Source organism: Thalassophryne amazonica, chromosome 17 (assembly GCF_902500255.1).
Source record: "Thalassophryne amazonica chromosome 17, fThaAma1.1, whole genome shotgun sequence".
In the NCBI taxonomy this organism is placed as follows: Eukaryota; Metazoa; Chordata; class Actinopteri; order Batrachoidiformes; family Batrachoididae; genus Thalassophryne; species Thalassophryne amazonica.
Window position 1 is genome coordinate 2,204,954 of NC_047119.1, and position 16,356 is coordinate 2,221,309.

The window sequence follows — 16,356 nt, forward strand, 5'->3', positions numbered from 1 at the left end:
GCTGTTGGGAGTGAGGTTTAACTACATCTGAACAGCACCACCTGCTGGCCTCCGTTACATAAACTCAATTAAAATGAGTGAATGGAATGCACTGGAAATACATCACCAACACTTAATGCTCCCAAACTTTAAATGCACTTAAAAGAACTGAGTAGTTATGACACAATTCCTTTTTGAGTTCATTTAATTAACGGAAATTTTCAAAGTTTGAGTACATTAACTTAATTGTTGTATTAAATGGAGTGTTCGGTTTAACAGTGTACAGAGCCGGGTGGCTCAAGACTGGAGGACTCACTTGGCCGGTTCCAGAAGTACTGTTCCTCTCCAGTCATATAAAAGGAAAGGTGAAAAGGCGAGGAGACAAAGGTCCTTGCCAGTTTCAAACTGTTCAAATCTCAGGCACCACGCGAGTGACACCCTCTCTCTTTGTCTCAGTGAGATAGTACCCTAAGAGTGGGTGTATGTCCAGGATCAAGACTAAGATCCAGACTGGCTTCCTGGACTCGACCATCAGAAGTGTATCTTTGTGTGGTGAAGGTATCAAACTTGTAGAAACATTCACATATCTCAGCAGTGGCAGTCGGTCTTTCAGATGCAGCTACTCCTGTGAAGAGATTATGGAGTGAAGAGATTATGGAATGATGAGGTCGATGGACTGACATGTTTTTGTCTTTAGGGTCTTGGTGCCTACTGTCTCACTGTATGGTGGTGAGACAGAAACCCTGTTCAGACAGCATCATATTTCTATGGGGAGGTGCAGCGTAATCTGAGTTCCAGTCCCAGTCAAAGTTGAATGAGGAGGGTCGCATCAGGAAGACTGTCCCGTGTAAATTTTGCCAGACCTCAGTCACATGGGGTTTATAAGCCAGTTCATCCTGAGTGCTCGTCCCAAACCGGGAAAAATGAGTCGAGCGGCACGAGGAAGCATAATCTATTGTAAATGTCTGATCTGGACCTACATTTATTTATGGTTTCTATGCCTGTGTTTAATGCATTTAATATAAATATATACAGTCTGATCTTCATAGTTGTACGGTTGTATGTAAAGGTTTGTGCCCCCCTGATGATTTCCATGATTTTCCTTTATAAATCATTGGTTGTTTGGATCAGCAGCTTCAGTTAAATATATCATATAGCAGACAAACACAGTGATGTTTGAGAAATGAAATGAAGTTTATAGGATTTACAGAAAGTGTGCAATAATTCTTTAAACAAAATTAGGCAGGTGCATAAATTTGGGCACCCCAACAGAAAAAATACATCAATACTTAGTAGATCCTCCTTTTGCAGAAATAACAGCCTCTAAACGCTTCCTATAGCTTCCAATGAGAGTCTGGATTCTGGTTGAAGGTATTTTGGACCATTCTTCTTTACAAAACATCTCAGGTTTGTTGGTTTCCGAGCATGGACAGCCCACTTAAAATCACACCACAGATTTTCGATAATATTCAGGTCTGGGGACTGAGATGGCCATTCCAGAATGTTGTACTTGTTCCTCTGCATGAATGTCTTAGTAGATCTTGAGCAGTGTTTAGGGTTGTTGTCATGTTGAAAGATCCAGCCCTGACGCAACTTCAACTTTGTCACTGATTCATGAACATTGTTCTCAAGAATCTGCTGATATTGACTGGAATCCATGTGACCCTCAACTTTAACAAGATTCCCAGTACCTGCACTGGCCACACAGCCCCACAGCATGATGGAACCACCTCCAAATTTTACTGTAGGTAGCAAGTGTTTTTCTTGGAATGCTGTGTTCTTTTTCAGCCATACATACCACCCCTTGTTATGTCCAAATAACTCCATTTTAGTTCATCAGTCCACAGCACCTTATTCCAAAATGAAGCTGGCTTGTCCAAATGTGCTTTAACATACCTCAAGCGACTCTGTTTGTGGCGTGTATGCAGAAAAGGCTTCCTCTGCAATACAGCATCATACAGCATCTCTTTGTGCAAAGTGCCCTGTAAAGTTGAACAATGCACAGAGTCACTGTCTGCAGCAAGATCATGTTGTAGGTCTTTGGAGCAGGTATGTTGGTTGATTATGATTGTTCTCACCATCCTTCACTTCAGCTTATCTGAGATTTTTCTTGGCCTGCCACTTCGGGCCTTAACTAGTACTGTGCCTGTGGTCTTCCATTTCCTCACTATGTTCCTCACAGTGGAAACTGACAGCTGAAATCTCTGAGATGGCTTTTTTTTATCCTTCCCCTAAATCATGATGTTGAACAATCTTTGTTTTCAGGTCATTTGAGAGTTGTTTAGAGGCTCCCATGTTGCCACTCATTAGAAGAGATGCAAAGAGGAGAAACATTTGCAAATGGTCACCTTAAATACCCTTTCTCATGATTGGATTCACCTGTATAAGGAGGTCAAGGGTCAATGAGCTTACCAAACCAATTTTGTGCTCCAATAATTAGTGCTAAATGTATTCAAATCAATAAATGACATGGATGCCCAAATTTATGCTCCTGCACAATTGTGTTTAAATAATTATTGCACACTTTCTGTAAATACTAGAAATTTCATTTCACTTCTCAAATATCAGTGTGTTTGTCTGCTATATGATATATTTAACTGAAATTTCTGATCCAGACAACCAATGATTTATAAAGGAAAATCATGAAAATTATCAGGGGGGCCCAAACTTTTGCATACAACTGCATAATCAAAATTGTACTGTAGCTACATTAGGAGTGTTCCCTTAAAATTCGAAGAGGATCAGTTTGAGAAAATGTCCAGAAGCAACAGTCTGTAATATCATACTGTCCAACGTGTTATGAATCAGTGTCATATATGTTGAAGTAACCCAGTAATTCCATCAGCGTCTGTATGTAGGCAAGATCTATATTTAGAAGTACAATAAAATGTTTATTTCCACATTGAACTGGATGGAACTTAACAAAATAAATGTTGTCGTTTTAAGTAAAAGAAGGTTTTCATTTAAAAATAAAGAGGTTCTAAAAAATAAGTGTAGTTTGAGTTTCTCCTTTTCTTTTTTTCTTAACTCCATTTCACATATAAACAGTCTCAACAAATGTGAAAAAGTGAACTGTTTTAATGCCTCCTTTTTGCTTTGTTTCACACTTTCCCCACCTCACATTCCCTTGTTCAATGAGAGACGTTTGACCTTGTGATGTCTCTGGGCTGGACCGGTGTCAGGACCACTCAGATTTACCTTCCAGTGCCAAACTGTTGGCATTTCTTAATGACTAAATGAAGTCCGAGACATATTCAGTGACTTGGACATGTTCATGTATCCGTCCCCTGACTTGTCTCAAGGAAACTGATTTAATGATTATATTTAGAATAAAATGCCTCCATCCCAACTTTTTTTTTCTGGATTGCAGGCCTCTAATGCAGGAATGGATGTACTGTGTATTATATTAACAAATGAAATGAAGTTGAACACACAAAACATGAAATGCCTTAAGTTCAAACTGTGCAAGAAAACAGAAGTCAAAGCAAATGTAAAAATCATTAAAGTTTTTTTTATGTATTTTCCATGTCAACCCAACTTTTTACACTTTGGTTGTGATATCAGCACATGAATCCATTAAACTCCATGACAGATCACTTTATTAAAAATCTGCAGCTCATCAGAGACCTGACAACTTTAAAAAATGACACCTCAGTGCAGACTGTTCTGTGCTGAGGAACACTAATCAGCTGGTTTGGAGAAGGAGATGTTTGTACTTCAGTGTCTGCTGTACAATCAGAACAGTGATGCTGAGGTCACCCAGCGATAAACAGCCGTTTGGAAAGTGATGATGATGATGATGATGATGAGGTCAGACACACACACGGCTTTGGGGGGGGTCACATGACAAAGAGGGTGGTTAGACTTGGTGGGGGGGTGTTAGTCTGTCTTACTATGAAGGGGGGGTAAAGCACTGCTCGATTCCAACTAACACAGTTCTTGTTTTCACACTCAGAACAAATGTAAATATGTTTGTGTGTATTTGATACAAAAGGTCGCATTTTTTTTTTTGCTTTTTTTTAAGGTGCAAACATGTAAATGAGCACATTGAGTTATAATGACACTCAACTGAAAACAAAGATGAACAATAAAATAAAAAAAAAACTGATGGAAAAATATAAATCTGAAAGATATATCATTAAAAGTCACAAAAAGGATTGTGTTTGATGTGACCATATTTTGTTCTAACGTAAATGGACTGCATTTATATCACGCTTTTCCATCTGCATCAGATGCTAAAAGCGCTTTACAATAATGCCTCACATTCACCCCCATCTCAGGGTGCTGCTGTACAAGGCACTGTCTACACACCGGGAGACACTAGGGGATTAAGGACCTTGCCCAAGGGCCCTTAGTGATTTTCCAGTCAGGCTGGGATTTGAACCAAGGATCCTCTGGTCTCAAGCCCAACACTTAACCACTAGACCATCACCTCCCTCCCCTACGTATTCAAGGAAGGATTAAAAAATCTTACATTTCCAACATGAACAAAATTTGCCATGTCTGGAAACAATTTATGAGTTTGTTCTGTGTGGGCTGATTAAATATATTTGACCAGAGATCCCACTGGAAAGATATCCAGAAAATTCCTGTTAATTACACTTTATTTAGTTATTTATTTACTTGGTTTAACAAAATGAGTCAGTGGTGAGACGAATGTCTTCTCTCAGACACTATATGTTAATACACACACACACACACACACACACACACACACACACACACACACACACACACACACACACACACACACACACACACACACACACACACACACACACACATATAGAGCGAGACAGAGAGAGAGATGATTTCTTCATTTGTCATTTGTAAGAAACCCTTTAATAATAATAAAAAATTAGGAAGTATTCAATGACAGTCAGCTTGCCAACCTAAAGAGTTATGTTTTGCTCAAAACAGGAACAAAATAGCTCACACAACTTTAATAGTAGAAAACATTGAATGAAATTTGTCCAGCTTTGTGTCCTTTTTCAAATACGAGGTCTGTGATGAAAAAAGTGGTCCTTTTTATTTTTTTCAAAAAATAAATGGATTTGATTCATATGTTTTTACGTCAGACAAGCTTGAACCCTCGTGCACATGCGTGAGTTTTTTCACGCGTGTCGGTGACGTCATTCATTTGTGGGCAGGCCTTGAGTGAGGAGTGCTCCACCCCACCCGTCGGAATCTCTTTGTCTGCCGCTGCGGACGGCGCGCGTTGCTTTATCAAAAATTTTTCTGGACCTGTGAGGAATATCCGAGTGGACACTATTCGAGAAATTAAGCTGGTTTTCGGTGAAAAGTTTAACGGCTGATGAGAGATTATGGGGTGTTTCTGTCGGTGTAAGGACTTCCCACGGAGCGGGACGTCGCGCAGCGCTTCCAGGCGCCGTCGTCGGCCTGTTTCGACCTGAAAACATCCTAATTTAAGGCTTAATTCACCCAGGACGTCGTGAGAGAACAGAGAAGATTCAGAAGAGGCTGGCATGAGGAGTTTATGCGGACATTCCACTGTTTAAGGACATTTTGTAATGAAAGACGTGCGCGCAAATTCGCCGAGTCGTCATGGAAACGACTCGGTGAATCTGTGTGCGCCGCGACAGGAAAAACACCTCCGTGTTGAAAACCATTTGTAAAATTCAGGCGGCTTTTGATGGCTTTCAACAAGTGAGTAACTGAGAAATTGTTTAACAGCTTGGGCATGTTCTAACTTGTCCGTTAAGGTTTCCAACAGAGGTGTTTTTCCTGTCGCGACCCCCCGCGGTCGGGTCCGGCCCGACATGCGACTCTGCCCGCACGTTCTTTCATTACAAAATGTCCGTTAACAATGGAATGTCCGAATAAACTCCTCATGCCGACTTCTTCTGAAAGTTCTCTGACGACTTACTGGGTCAACAGAGCCTGAAATGTGGAAGTTTTCAACTTGAAACGGTGAGACGCTGCCGCCTCGAAGCGCAGATCGCCGTCAGGCACCGTGGGCCGTCCTTAAAGCGACACTACAGACCAAAATCTCTCATCAGCCGTTAAAATTTTTACCGAAAACCAGCTGAATTTATCGAATGGTGTCCACTCAGTTGTGCCTTACAGTTCTGAAAAAAAATTGATCAAACAAAGCAGCAGTCTCTGAGCCATTCCTAAACAATGAAAAAACGACGAGAGGGTGGACGACTCCTCACTCAAAGACTGCCCACAGGCGAATGACGTAACCGACAGGCGTGAAAAAACTCTCGCATGCCCACGAGGGTTCAAGCATGTCTGATGTAATCACACGTGATTCAAATCCATATGGTTTTTGAAAAAAATAATAAGGTCGGATACTTTTCCAATAGACCTCATATTCTGGTTTATATCAACCCTGCACCAGTCAAAAAGGTCAGTTTGTTTCACTGGGACACAAATCTGAGGTTTAGCAAAATGCAGTTTGGGTCCATTTAGTGATTTACTGCAATTGTGTAACTTATTAGTATCCATGTATTTCCTGATATAGCAGTTTGACAAAAAAGGGACACAGTTATTAAACGTGTGTACTCTCAGAGGGTGTCAGGCATGGTGATGGCGTGGCTCATAACAGGTGGACACAAATGCAAGTTCTCACCAGGGATGGAGTAAGTAAAAGGTTGAATCGTCAAAGCAAGCAGGGAGTCGGTGATCCAGCAGTGAGGCAACAGTAACAGACAGGCGACAGGCTGAGGCGTGGTTCAACAGACAGGCACAGGTCAAAATACACACAGAGGAGGCAGTCAGAGGCAAAGACAAACTCAAGGTCGAGGACAAAGCAAGGTCAAAAATCCGGCAGGCAAAGAACAGGGCAAAGGTGAACTTAGAAGTAAGGCTGGAGACTGACATGAAATCAACAATCTGGCAGTGAGTCGTGAGACTGTGAGGACTTAAATAATTGGTGGTGTAATTAGTGGATAAATGAGGAGCAGGTGTGCAGAAGGTGCTGGAAGGAGGCGAGACCAAGGAAGACAAAGGTCAGTGCAAGAGAGTGCAGTGAGGCAAAAGCAAAGTGAACTGGGGCAAGATAAATAAGTGGCTGAAAAACCAACGGTGTAAAGCAAGTAAAGTAAGTGACAGAAAAACTAACAGTGAATAACATGACGTGTTCCAGACAAGCAATAATGTGAGAGCAAAACAAAAGGGGGAACAAAACTAGGAAATAACGTGACTAATCCAAACAGCGGGAAACAAGATCTATGATTATAATTGAAACTAGAACAGGGACTGATACAGATTAAAGTATAAAAATAAAATGCAATAACCGATAAAGACATGAGGAATCAGTTTACAAACTGAGCAGAAAATAACTGACATGAAACCAAACCAGTAACCACAGAATACAACACAAAATAGATGATAAACAGAGAATAAACAAACCCAGTGACAACAGAATAATCATAAAACAAGATAACTGATAAACAGAAAATGCAATAACAAAGGTTATTCACTGAAGGTGAATAATAACCAAAACCTGTGACTAAAGCAGAATACAAGAAATGTGATAAACAGAACTAAACTTTAGGACCAAGAGTGAAAGAAAACAACAACCAACTGCAGAATAAAAGAAAACCAAAGAAAGAATCAGTGACAAAAGTGTAAAATAAAGAAAACACGTCAATAACTGAATGAATACAACCTAAATAATAAGGTAACGAATGAAGCAAAGCAATAAACAGAACCAAACTGAGACTAACATGATAAAGTATAAACTAATGAAAGGTAAAACCAGAGAATCAAATAGAAAATAAGGCAACGAACGAAGGCCTAACCCCTGAGCCGGGGCTGGGCATGACAGCGGGTAGTTTGCTGATGAAGTTTTAATATGATTAAAATAGCAAAAGCATGAACTTTGTGCTGGATATCTGTGGAAAACAATGTACATTGTCTTCCTTTGAGACTTATCAGTGGAAAGCGTCAGAGTGACTCTCAGTGGATCTGAGTCATTGTACACTGGTGGTAAATAACGTTATGTCAGTGCTTTGGAAGAAAAAATTATTTTGGTCAAAGGTCAAAAGTCAAAGTAGAGCAAAACATGGTCCAAAAGCACCTTTTTGTACATCACGTAGTCAAAAACACAATTACAGACACACACACACACACACACACACACACACACACACACACACACACACACACACACACACACACACACACACATATATATATATATACTCAACAAAAATATAAGCGCAACGCTTTTGGTTTTGCTCCCATTTTGTATGAGATGAACTCAAAGATCGAAAACTTTTTCCACATACACAATATCACCATTTCCCTCAAATATTGTTCACAAACCAGTCGAAATCTGTGATAGTGAGCACTTCTCCTTTGCTGAGATAATCCATCCCACCTCACAGGTGTGCCATATCAAGATGCTGATTAGACACCATGATTAGTGCACAGGTGTGCCTTAGACTGCCCACATACAGTGAAGAAAATAAGCATTTGAACACCCTGCAGTTTTGCAAGTTCTCCCACTTAGAAATCATGGAGGGGTCTGAAATTTTCATCTTAGGTGCATGTCCACTGTGAGAGACATAATCTAAAAAAAAAATCCGGAAATCACAATGTATGATTTTTTAATAATTTATTTGTATGTTACTGCTGCAAATAAGTATTTGATCACCTACCAACCAGAAAGAATTCTGTCTCACACAGACCTGTTAATTTTTCTTTAAGAAGCCCTCTTATTCTGCACTCTTTACCTGTATTAATTGCACCTGTTTGAACTTGTTACCTGTATAAAAGACACCTGTTCACACACTCAGTCAATCACACTCCAACCTGTCCACCATAGCCAAGACCAAAGAGCTGTCTAAAGACACCAGGGACAAAACTGTAGACCTGCACAAGGCTGGGATGGACTACAGGACAACAGGCAAACAGCTTGGTAGAAGACAACAACTGTTATGATTATTTATTAGAAAGTGGAAGAAACACAAGATGACTGTCAGTCTCCCTCAGTCTGGGATTCCATGCAAGATCTCACATTGTGGGGTAAGGATGATTCTGAGAAAGCTCAGAACTACACAGGAGGACCTGGTCAATGACCTGAAGAGAGCTGGGACCACAGTCACAAAGATTACATTAGTAACACATGATGCTGTCATGGTTTAAAATCCTGCAGGGCAGCAAGGTCCCCCTGCTCAAGCCAGCACATGTCCAGGCCTGTTTGAAGTTCATCAGTGACCATCTGGATGATCCAGAGGAGGCATGGGAGAAGGTCATGTGGTCAGATGAGACCAGAATAGAGCTTTTTGGAATCAACTCCACTTACCATGTTTAGAGGATGAGAACAACCCCAAGAAAACCATCCCAACCGTGAAGCATGGGGGTGGAAACATCATACTCTGGGGGTGCTCTTCTGCAAAGGGGACAGGACGACTGCACCGTTTGGAGGGGAGGATGGATGGGGTCATGTATTGCGAGATTTTGGCAAACAACCTCCTTCCCTCAGTAAGAGCATTGAAGATGGGTCATGGCTGGGTCTTCAGCATGACAATGACCCCAAACACACAGCCAGGGCAACTAAGGAGGGGCTCTGTAAGAAGCATTTCAAGGTCCTGGAGTGGCCTGGACAGTCTCCAGACCTGAACTCAATAGAAAATCTTTGGAGGGAGCTGAAACTCCAAACCTGAAAGAACTGGAGAAGATCTGTATGGAGGAATGGACCAAAATCCCTGCTGCAGTGTGTGAAAACCTGGTGAAAAACTACAGAAAACATCTGACCTCTGTAATTACAAACAAAGGCTACTGTACCAAATATTAACATTGATTTTCACAGGTGTTCAAATACTTATTTTCCTCACTGTATATTTATTAGATGGAAATCCAATCCTATGAGTCGCTTAGGAACACCAGAAGTAGTGAGCAGGTTTCTCCTCGCTGAAATGGAATTGTATCAAGAAGGACATCATTTGCAAAACTTGCACCAAATCCCTCTGTGGCTCTGTACAGGATTCAAGGACCTTAGATCCTGTACAGAGCCACAGAGGGATTTCTCAGAGTTAATCACGGTCAGATGATTAAACACAAATACATAATTAAATAAATCAAACAATTATATAAACAGTCAAAAATATTGCAGGGTCAGATGACCCTTATTACCTGGGGACAGCCGTTAAAAAGTAAAATAAATTAAAAAATAAAATAAAATACAAGAAAAGAAAACTAAAACTTGAGAAAATGTGGCTTCCTTTTCGCAGCAAATTACAGCAAATTGGTCGTTTGTTGGCAAAATTGCAATTTTGTTTTCACTCTTTTCCTTTTCTAACCTGTAGTTTAATGTGATGTGTGTTATGTGCTTCTCTTTTGAACAGGAACAAAACCTACTGTCCAATAACTAGTGGGGAGCAACATAAATGATCATTACTGTCCCGATAAAGAAATGATTAAACCAGAATAAATATCTCAAATCAAATGGACGTGAATGGATTTACTTATTATATTCTGTGACTTGGGAAGGATGATTTGTCTGCGTTGGACTTTTTAAAAAACAGCCACTGAGGTGATATTTTGTCAGAGTCATCATTTGGGTGTTTCTTTTATTTATTTATTTTTTTCACGCCCTCTTTTCATTTATAAACGAACCAGGAGTCTTTAGATTTTCACCTGCGCTTTTCGTCTCGTTGCTGCGCCATGACGCACGCCGCTACTCTGCTTTCTGTCATTTTCACATCATCTCTCCTGCTGTGGACCGCAGCTGGAGACTCGATCCTCTGCTCCTGGACCGAAGTTTCAGAAAACGAAACGTACATCATTTATTTCGTGCGCTCGGACCCGTCAGCCTCTCCGTCTCTGCGCCTTTACCAAAGCCTCTGGTCCGCGGAGCGCGCGCTGCTCAGCTGCACGTGGACCGACGACGCGGGGCTGATCCAGGACTATAATAAGTCCGCGTGCCAGGAGCGCACGCAAGAACTGAAGGCGCAGCAGAACGCAAGTTTTGACTTGGAGTTTGTGTTTGCGCTCGAAGAGCCGTGCGAGTCTCTGAGCTCCCTGTGGGGCGCGCTGGAAGAGAAGCGCCTGCAGAGGGCGGACAGCACCTTGAAGGTAAAGGATGAAAGGTCAAAGGTCAGCACATATGTCCGCGTAAAACGACACTTTCTTCCACCGACGCTCTGGTGCGGCCCTGGCACCATGGCAACTTCATACTCACAATTGGGTAAGTTGAAGTGCTTTTTGACAAATTCTAGATATTTCATCAGTGCTTCATCATTTAAGTCCAACCTTAACCATAACCTTCATGATAGTTATGTGAGGATGATGTTTAAATTAAATCAGTGTGTCTACTCCCTGGAGAATAAACACCCACAGCATTCACACCACTGCTAGGAAATGGGTAGGAACGTGCACTCATGTCACTAATGGTTCCTAATGTGTTGGAAGTGTCCCCATTCTGAAGTGGGTACTAAAAAGCTTCCTCCACCACTGCCACAGGACAGCATTCGGAGATCTAAAATCATCCTGAGTCCTTTCCATCTGATAAGGACTATGAAAAAAATAATATTATAGAAACTGGGGAGAGCTGACATTTGCCGTTTGATATGCTTATGTATTGTGGGTCAAGGATGAATGCTGCGAAAACAAAAAGTTGAAAGGACAAATATTTTTTAAGAAATTAGGGATATTAGCTAACAACAGTGTACAATGGATATTGTGCTGCAATGCACCATCTGAGTTTGTGTTTTGAGGTTTTAAATGTGTTATTGTGGTTCATGTTAGTTTAACAGTGTTGTTAGTATTAGCTTGTAGTTCATTTGGTTTAGTCAGCCTAGTTAAGTGTCATGTTGCCATTACATAAGTGAGAAGTTTAGTGCATTTTATGTCTTCTGCTACCATCTCTGTTTGTGGTTGTTAGACTTAGACTTAGACGACTTTATTCATCCCACCAGGGGCAATTAGTTTCAGCAGCTTGCGTACTGGCACACAAAACACAGTAACCAACCAATACAAAAAAAACCCATACAAAATAAGTTAGCCAAATAAATAAATAACTAAAATACCATGGGATACAGTGTCATCACAACCATTTTATATATATATATATATATATATATATATATATATATATATATATATATATATATATATATATATATATATATATATATATATATATATACAACCCCTGGCAAAAATTATGGAATCACCGGCCTCGGACGATGTTCATTCAGTTGTTTAATTTTGTAGAAAAAAAGCAGATGACAGACATGACACAAAACTAAAGTCATTTCAAATGGCAACTTTCTGGCTTTAAGAAACACTATAAGAAATCAAGAAAAAAAGATTGTGGCAGTCAGTAACGGTTACTTTTTTAGACCAAGCAGAGGAAAAAAATATGGAATCACTCAATTCTGAGGAAAAAATTATGGAATCACCCTGTAAATTTTCATCCCCAAAACTAACACCTGCATCATATCAGATCTGCTCGTTAGTCTGCATCTAAAAAGGAGTGAACACACCTTGGAGAGCTGTTGCACCAAGTGGACTGACATGAATCATGGCTCCAACATGAGAGATGTCAATTGAAACAAAGGAGAGGATTAGCAAACTCTTAAAAGAGAGTAAATCATCACGCAATGTTGCAAAAGATGTTGGTTGTTCACAGTCAGCTGTGTCTAAACTCTGGACCAAATACAAACAACATGGGAAGGTTGTTAAAGGCAAACATACTGGTAGACCAAGGAAGACATCAAAGCGTCAAGACAGAAAACTTAAAGCAATATGTCTCAAAAATCAAAAAATGTACAACAAAACAAATGAGGAACGAATGGGAGGAAACTGGAGTCAACGTCTGTGACCGAACTGTAAGAAACCGCCTAAAGGAAATGGGATTTACATACAGAAAAGCTAAACGAAAGGCATCGTTAACACCTAAACAGAAAAAAACAAGGTTACAATGGGCTAAGGAAAAGCAATTGTGGACTGTGGATGACTGGATGAAAGTCATATTCAGTGATGAATCTCGAATCTGCATTGGGCAAGGTGATGATGCTGGAACTTTTGTTTGGTGCCGTTCCAATGAGATTTATAAAGATGACTGCCTGAAGAGAACATGTAAATTTCCACAGTCATTGATGATACGGGGCTGCATGTCAGGTAAAGGCACTGGGGAGATGGCTGTCATTACATCATCAATAAATGCACAAGTTTATGTTGATATTTTGAACAATTGAAAGGATGTTTGGGGATGATGAAATCATTTTTCAAGATGATAATGCATCTTTTCATAGAGCAAAAACTGCAAAAACATTCCTTGCAAAAAGACACATAGGGTCAATGTCAATGAGCAGATCTGATTTGATGCAGGTGTTAATTTGGGAGATGAAAAATTAAAGGGTGATTCCATAATTTTTTCCTCAGAATTGAGTGATTCCATATTTTTTTCCCTCTGCTTGGTCTAAAAAAGTAACCGTTACTGACTGCCACAATCTTTTTTTCTTGATTTCTTATAGTGTTTCTTAAAGCCAGAAAGTTTCCATTTGAAATGACTTTAGTTTTGTGTCATGTCTCTGATCTGCTTTTTTTCTACAAAATTAAACAACTGAATGAACATCCTCCGGGGCCGGTGATTCCATCATTTTTGCCAGGGGTTGTATATATATATATATATATATACGAGGTCTGTCAATAAAGTATAGGTCCTTTTTATTTTTTTCAAAAACTATATGGATTTCATTCATATGTTTTTACGTCAGACATGCTTGAACCCTCGTGCGCATGCGTGAGTTTTTCCACGCCTGTCGGTGATGTCATTCGCCTGTGAGCATTCCTTGTGGGAGGAGTCGTCCAGCCCCTCGTCGGAATTCCTTTGTCTGAGAAGTTGCTGAGAGACTGGCGCTTTGTTTGATCAAAATTTTTTCTAAACCTGTGAGACACATCGAAGTGGACACGGTTCGAAAAATTAAGCTGGTTTTCGGTGAAAATTTTAACGGCTGATGAGAGATTTTGAGGTGATATTGTCGCTTTAAGGACTTCCCACGGAGCGAGACGTCGCGCAGCGCTCTCAGGCGCCGTCGTCAGCCTGTTTCAAGCTGAAAACCTCCACATTTCAGGCTCTATTGATCCAGGACGTCGTGAGAGAACAGAGAAGTTTCAGAAGAAGTCGGTTTCAGCATTTTATCCGGATATTCCACTGTTAAAGGAGATTTTTTTAATGAAAGACGTGCGGACGGGTCCGCGTGTCGGGACGCAGCCGGCGCGGTGCGGCGGCACAGGAAAAACACCTCTGTGTTGATAACCATTTGTAAAATCCAGGCAGCTTTTGATGGCTTTCAGTGGAGTGAGTATATGAGAAATTGTTTAACAGCTGGACATGTTCCAACTTGTCCTTAAGGCTGCCAACGGAGGTGTTTTTCCTGTGGCGGAGCGTCGCGGCGGCTGCGAGCTGACTCTGCAATCCGTCCGCACGTCTTTCATTAAAAAAAATCTCCTTTAACAGTGGAATATCCGGATAAAATGCTGAAACCGACTTCTTCTGAAACTTCTCTGTTCTTTCACGAGGTCCTGGATCAATAGAGCCTGAAATGTGGAGGTTTTCAGCTTGAAACAGGCTGATGACGGCGGCTGAGAGCGCTGCACAACGTCTCGCTCCGTGGGAAGCGACAGTATCACCTCAAAATCTCTCATCAGCCGTTAAAATTTTCACCGAAAACCAGCTTAATTTTTCGAACCGTGTCCACTTCGATGTGTCTCACAGGTTTAGAAAAAATTTTGATCAAACAAAGTGCCAGTCTCTCAGCAACTTCTCAGACAAAGGAATTCCGACGAGGGGCTGGACGACTCCTCCCACAAGGAGTACTCACAGGCGAATGACGTCACCGACAGGCGTGGAAAAACTCACGCATGCGCAAGAGGGTTCAAGCATGTCTGACATAAAAACATATGAATGAAATCCATATAGTTTTTGAAAAAAATTAAAAGGACCTATACTTTATTGACAGACCTCGTAAACCCTACAAAGAGTTTAAGAGACAAATAGCAGAGGGAATAAAAGATTCTAACAACCGGTTCGTCCTGCAGACAGGTGAAACATAGCGACGACGTGAAGGCAACAGGGAAAATTGTGTAAAAATAAAAGCACCTGCTTGGAGCAGAGTGCAGAAAAGACAAAAAGCTGATTGGATTTCCAGATAATATGACTGCATAAGGCATTTTTGAGGACAAGCAAGAAAATAGGTGTTTCTGGATAGAAATGTTGTGCTGAATATGAATATCTTGTTTTCCTTCACCAAAAATACTTAATTAGGTCATTAATTAATGTCAAAGTTAATTAAGTGCAATTTTCATTTAATTAATTCTGACTTTTTGACATGCTGTAGCTGTTTTGATATGACATATATTGCAAAATGTTTTTCATTTTTGTATTTAGACAATCACATTAACCATTTTTTTTTGCAAAACCATGAAATCATAACTTTGATCATGGACAAACTGGGGAGAGCTGACATTTACTGTTTGGTATGCTTGTGCATTTTGGTCAAGGATGAATGACACCAAAGAGGAACATTGATAGGACTAATATTTTTGGAGAAACTATGGATACTAGCTAACAACAATGAACAATGGACATTGATAATAACATTCTGGCCTCACATGCCATTCCAGCAGGGAGCGGTAAATCATCAATATATTAAAAGTGAAGTGGCATCTGTGTGTGTATGTGTGAGCATGTGTGATTTTATTTAGTAAGTTCAATGTAAGTACATAATTGTAAATACATTAAAAATACATGGATGAAACAAGAAAGTGAAAAGTGCGTTATCAGTATTTTCTTTGGATAGTCTTCCCAGATTTACTCATCGTGTGTAACTCAAGAAACATTTTACCTTTTGGTGCCAGAATATAGTGAGCCTTTGTACCGATGATGTAACATCTTGTCCATCCTCTGTTTCACTTTGTCTCAGTTGAATTTTTTGTTCACTGATGTTTTTGTGTCTTGCAGGTTTCTTTGCAGAAGCCGACAAATGCTGCCGCGAGCATGACTACTGCAAATATTACATCCCCCCTTATCAGTCAGCATACGGTGTCTGGAACTCCCAGATGTTTACCATTTCTCACTGTGACTGTGATGAGAAGTAAGAATTTAAGACCCATCCTATTCACAACTTACATTTCTATAACTGTTCACTGTCACGCCGTGGACTCGATGGCCTTCATAAGCTTTGGAAATGTAAGAATCTGAAAAAACAGCTTATCTCAAGCCACATGTAGCTTCAACCACACCTGCTCCCAATTTCCTTCGTGCATGTGATAAGATTAATTCCTCCAACAAGCCCAGACATGTCCATCAGGGGGAAGAGCAGCATATGTTACTTTATACTACATAAGCAAAGCAGTAAGTCCCTTCGGTTGCTCCCTTGTTTGCACTCGGGGTCG

The 16,356-nt window shown here is 40.5% G+C and overlaps 1 protein-coding gene across 1 annotated transcript in view; it reads left to right on the forward strand.

Moving 5' to 3' along the window:
• Positions 1-10,617: 10,617 nt before the first annotated feature.
• The window catches only part of LOC117530025 (group 3 secretory phospholipase A2-like), a 10,600-nt gene continuing 4,861 nt past the window's right edge, over positions 10,618-16,356 (forward strand). Inside the window, exons 1-2 of the mRNA XM_034192962.1 lie at positions 10,618-11,140; positions 15,923-16,055. Coding sequence (XP_034048853.1) covers positions 10,618-11,140; positions 15,923-16,055 — 656 coding nt within the window. The remainder of the gene's footprint in view (positions 11,141-15,922; positions 16,056-16,356) is intronic.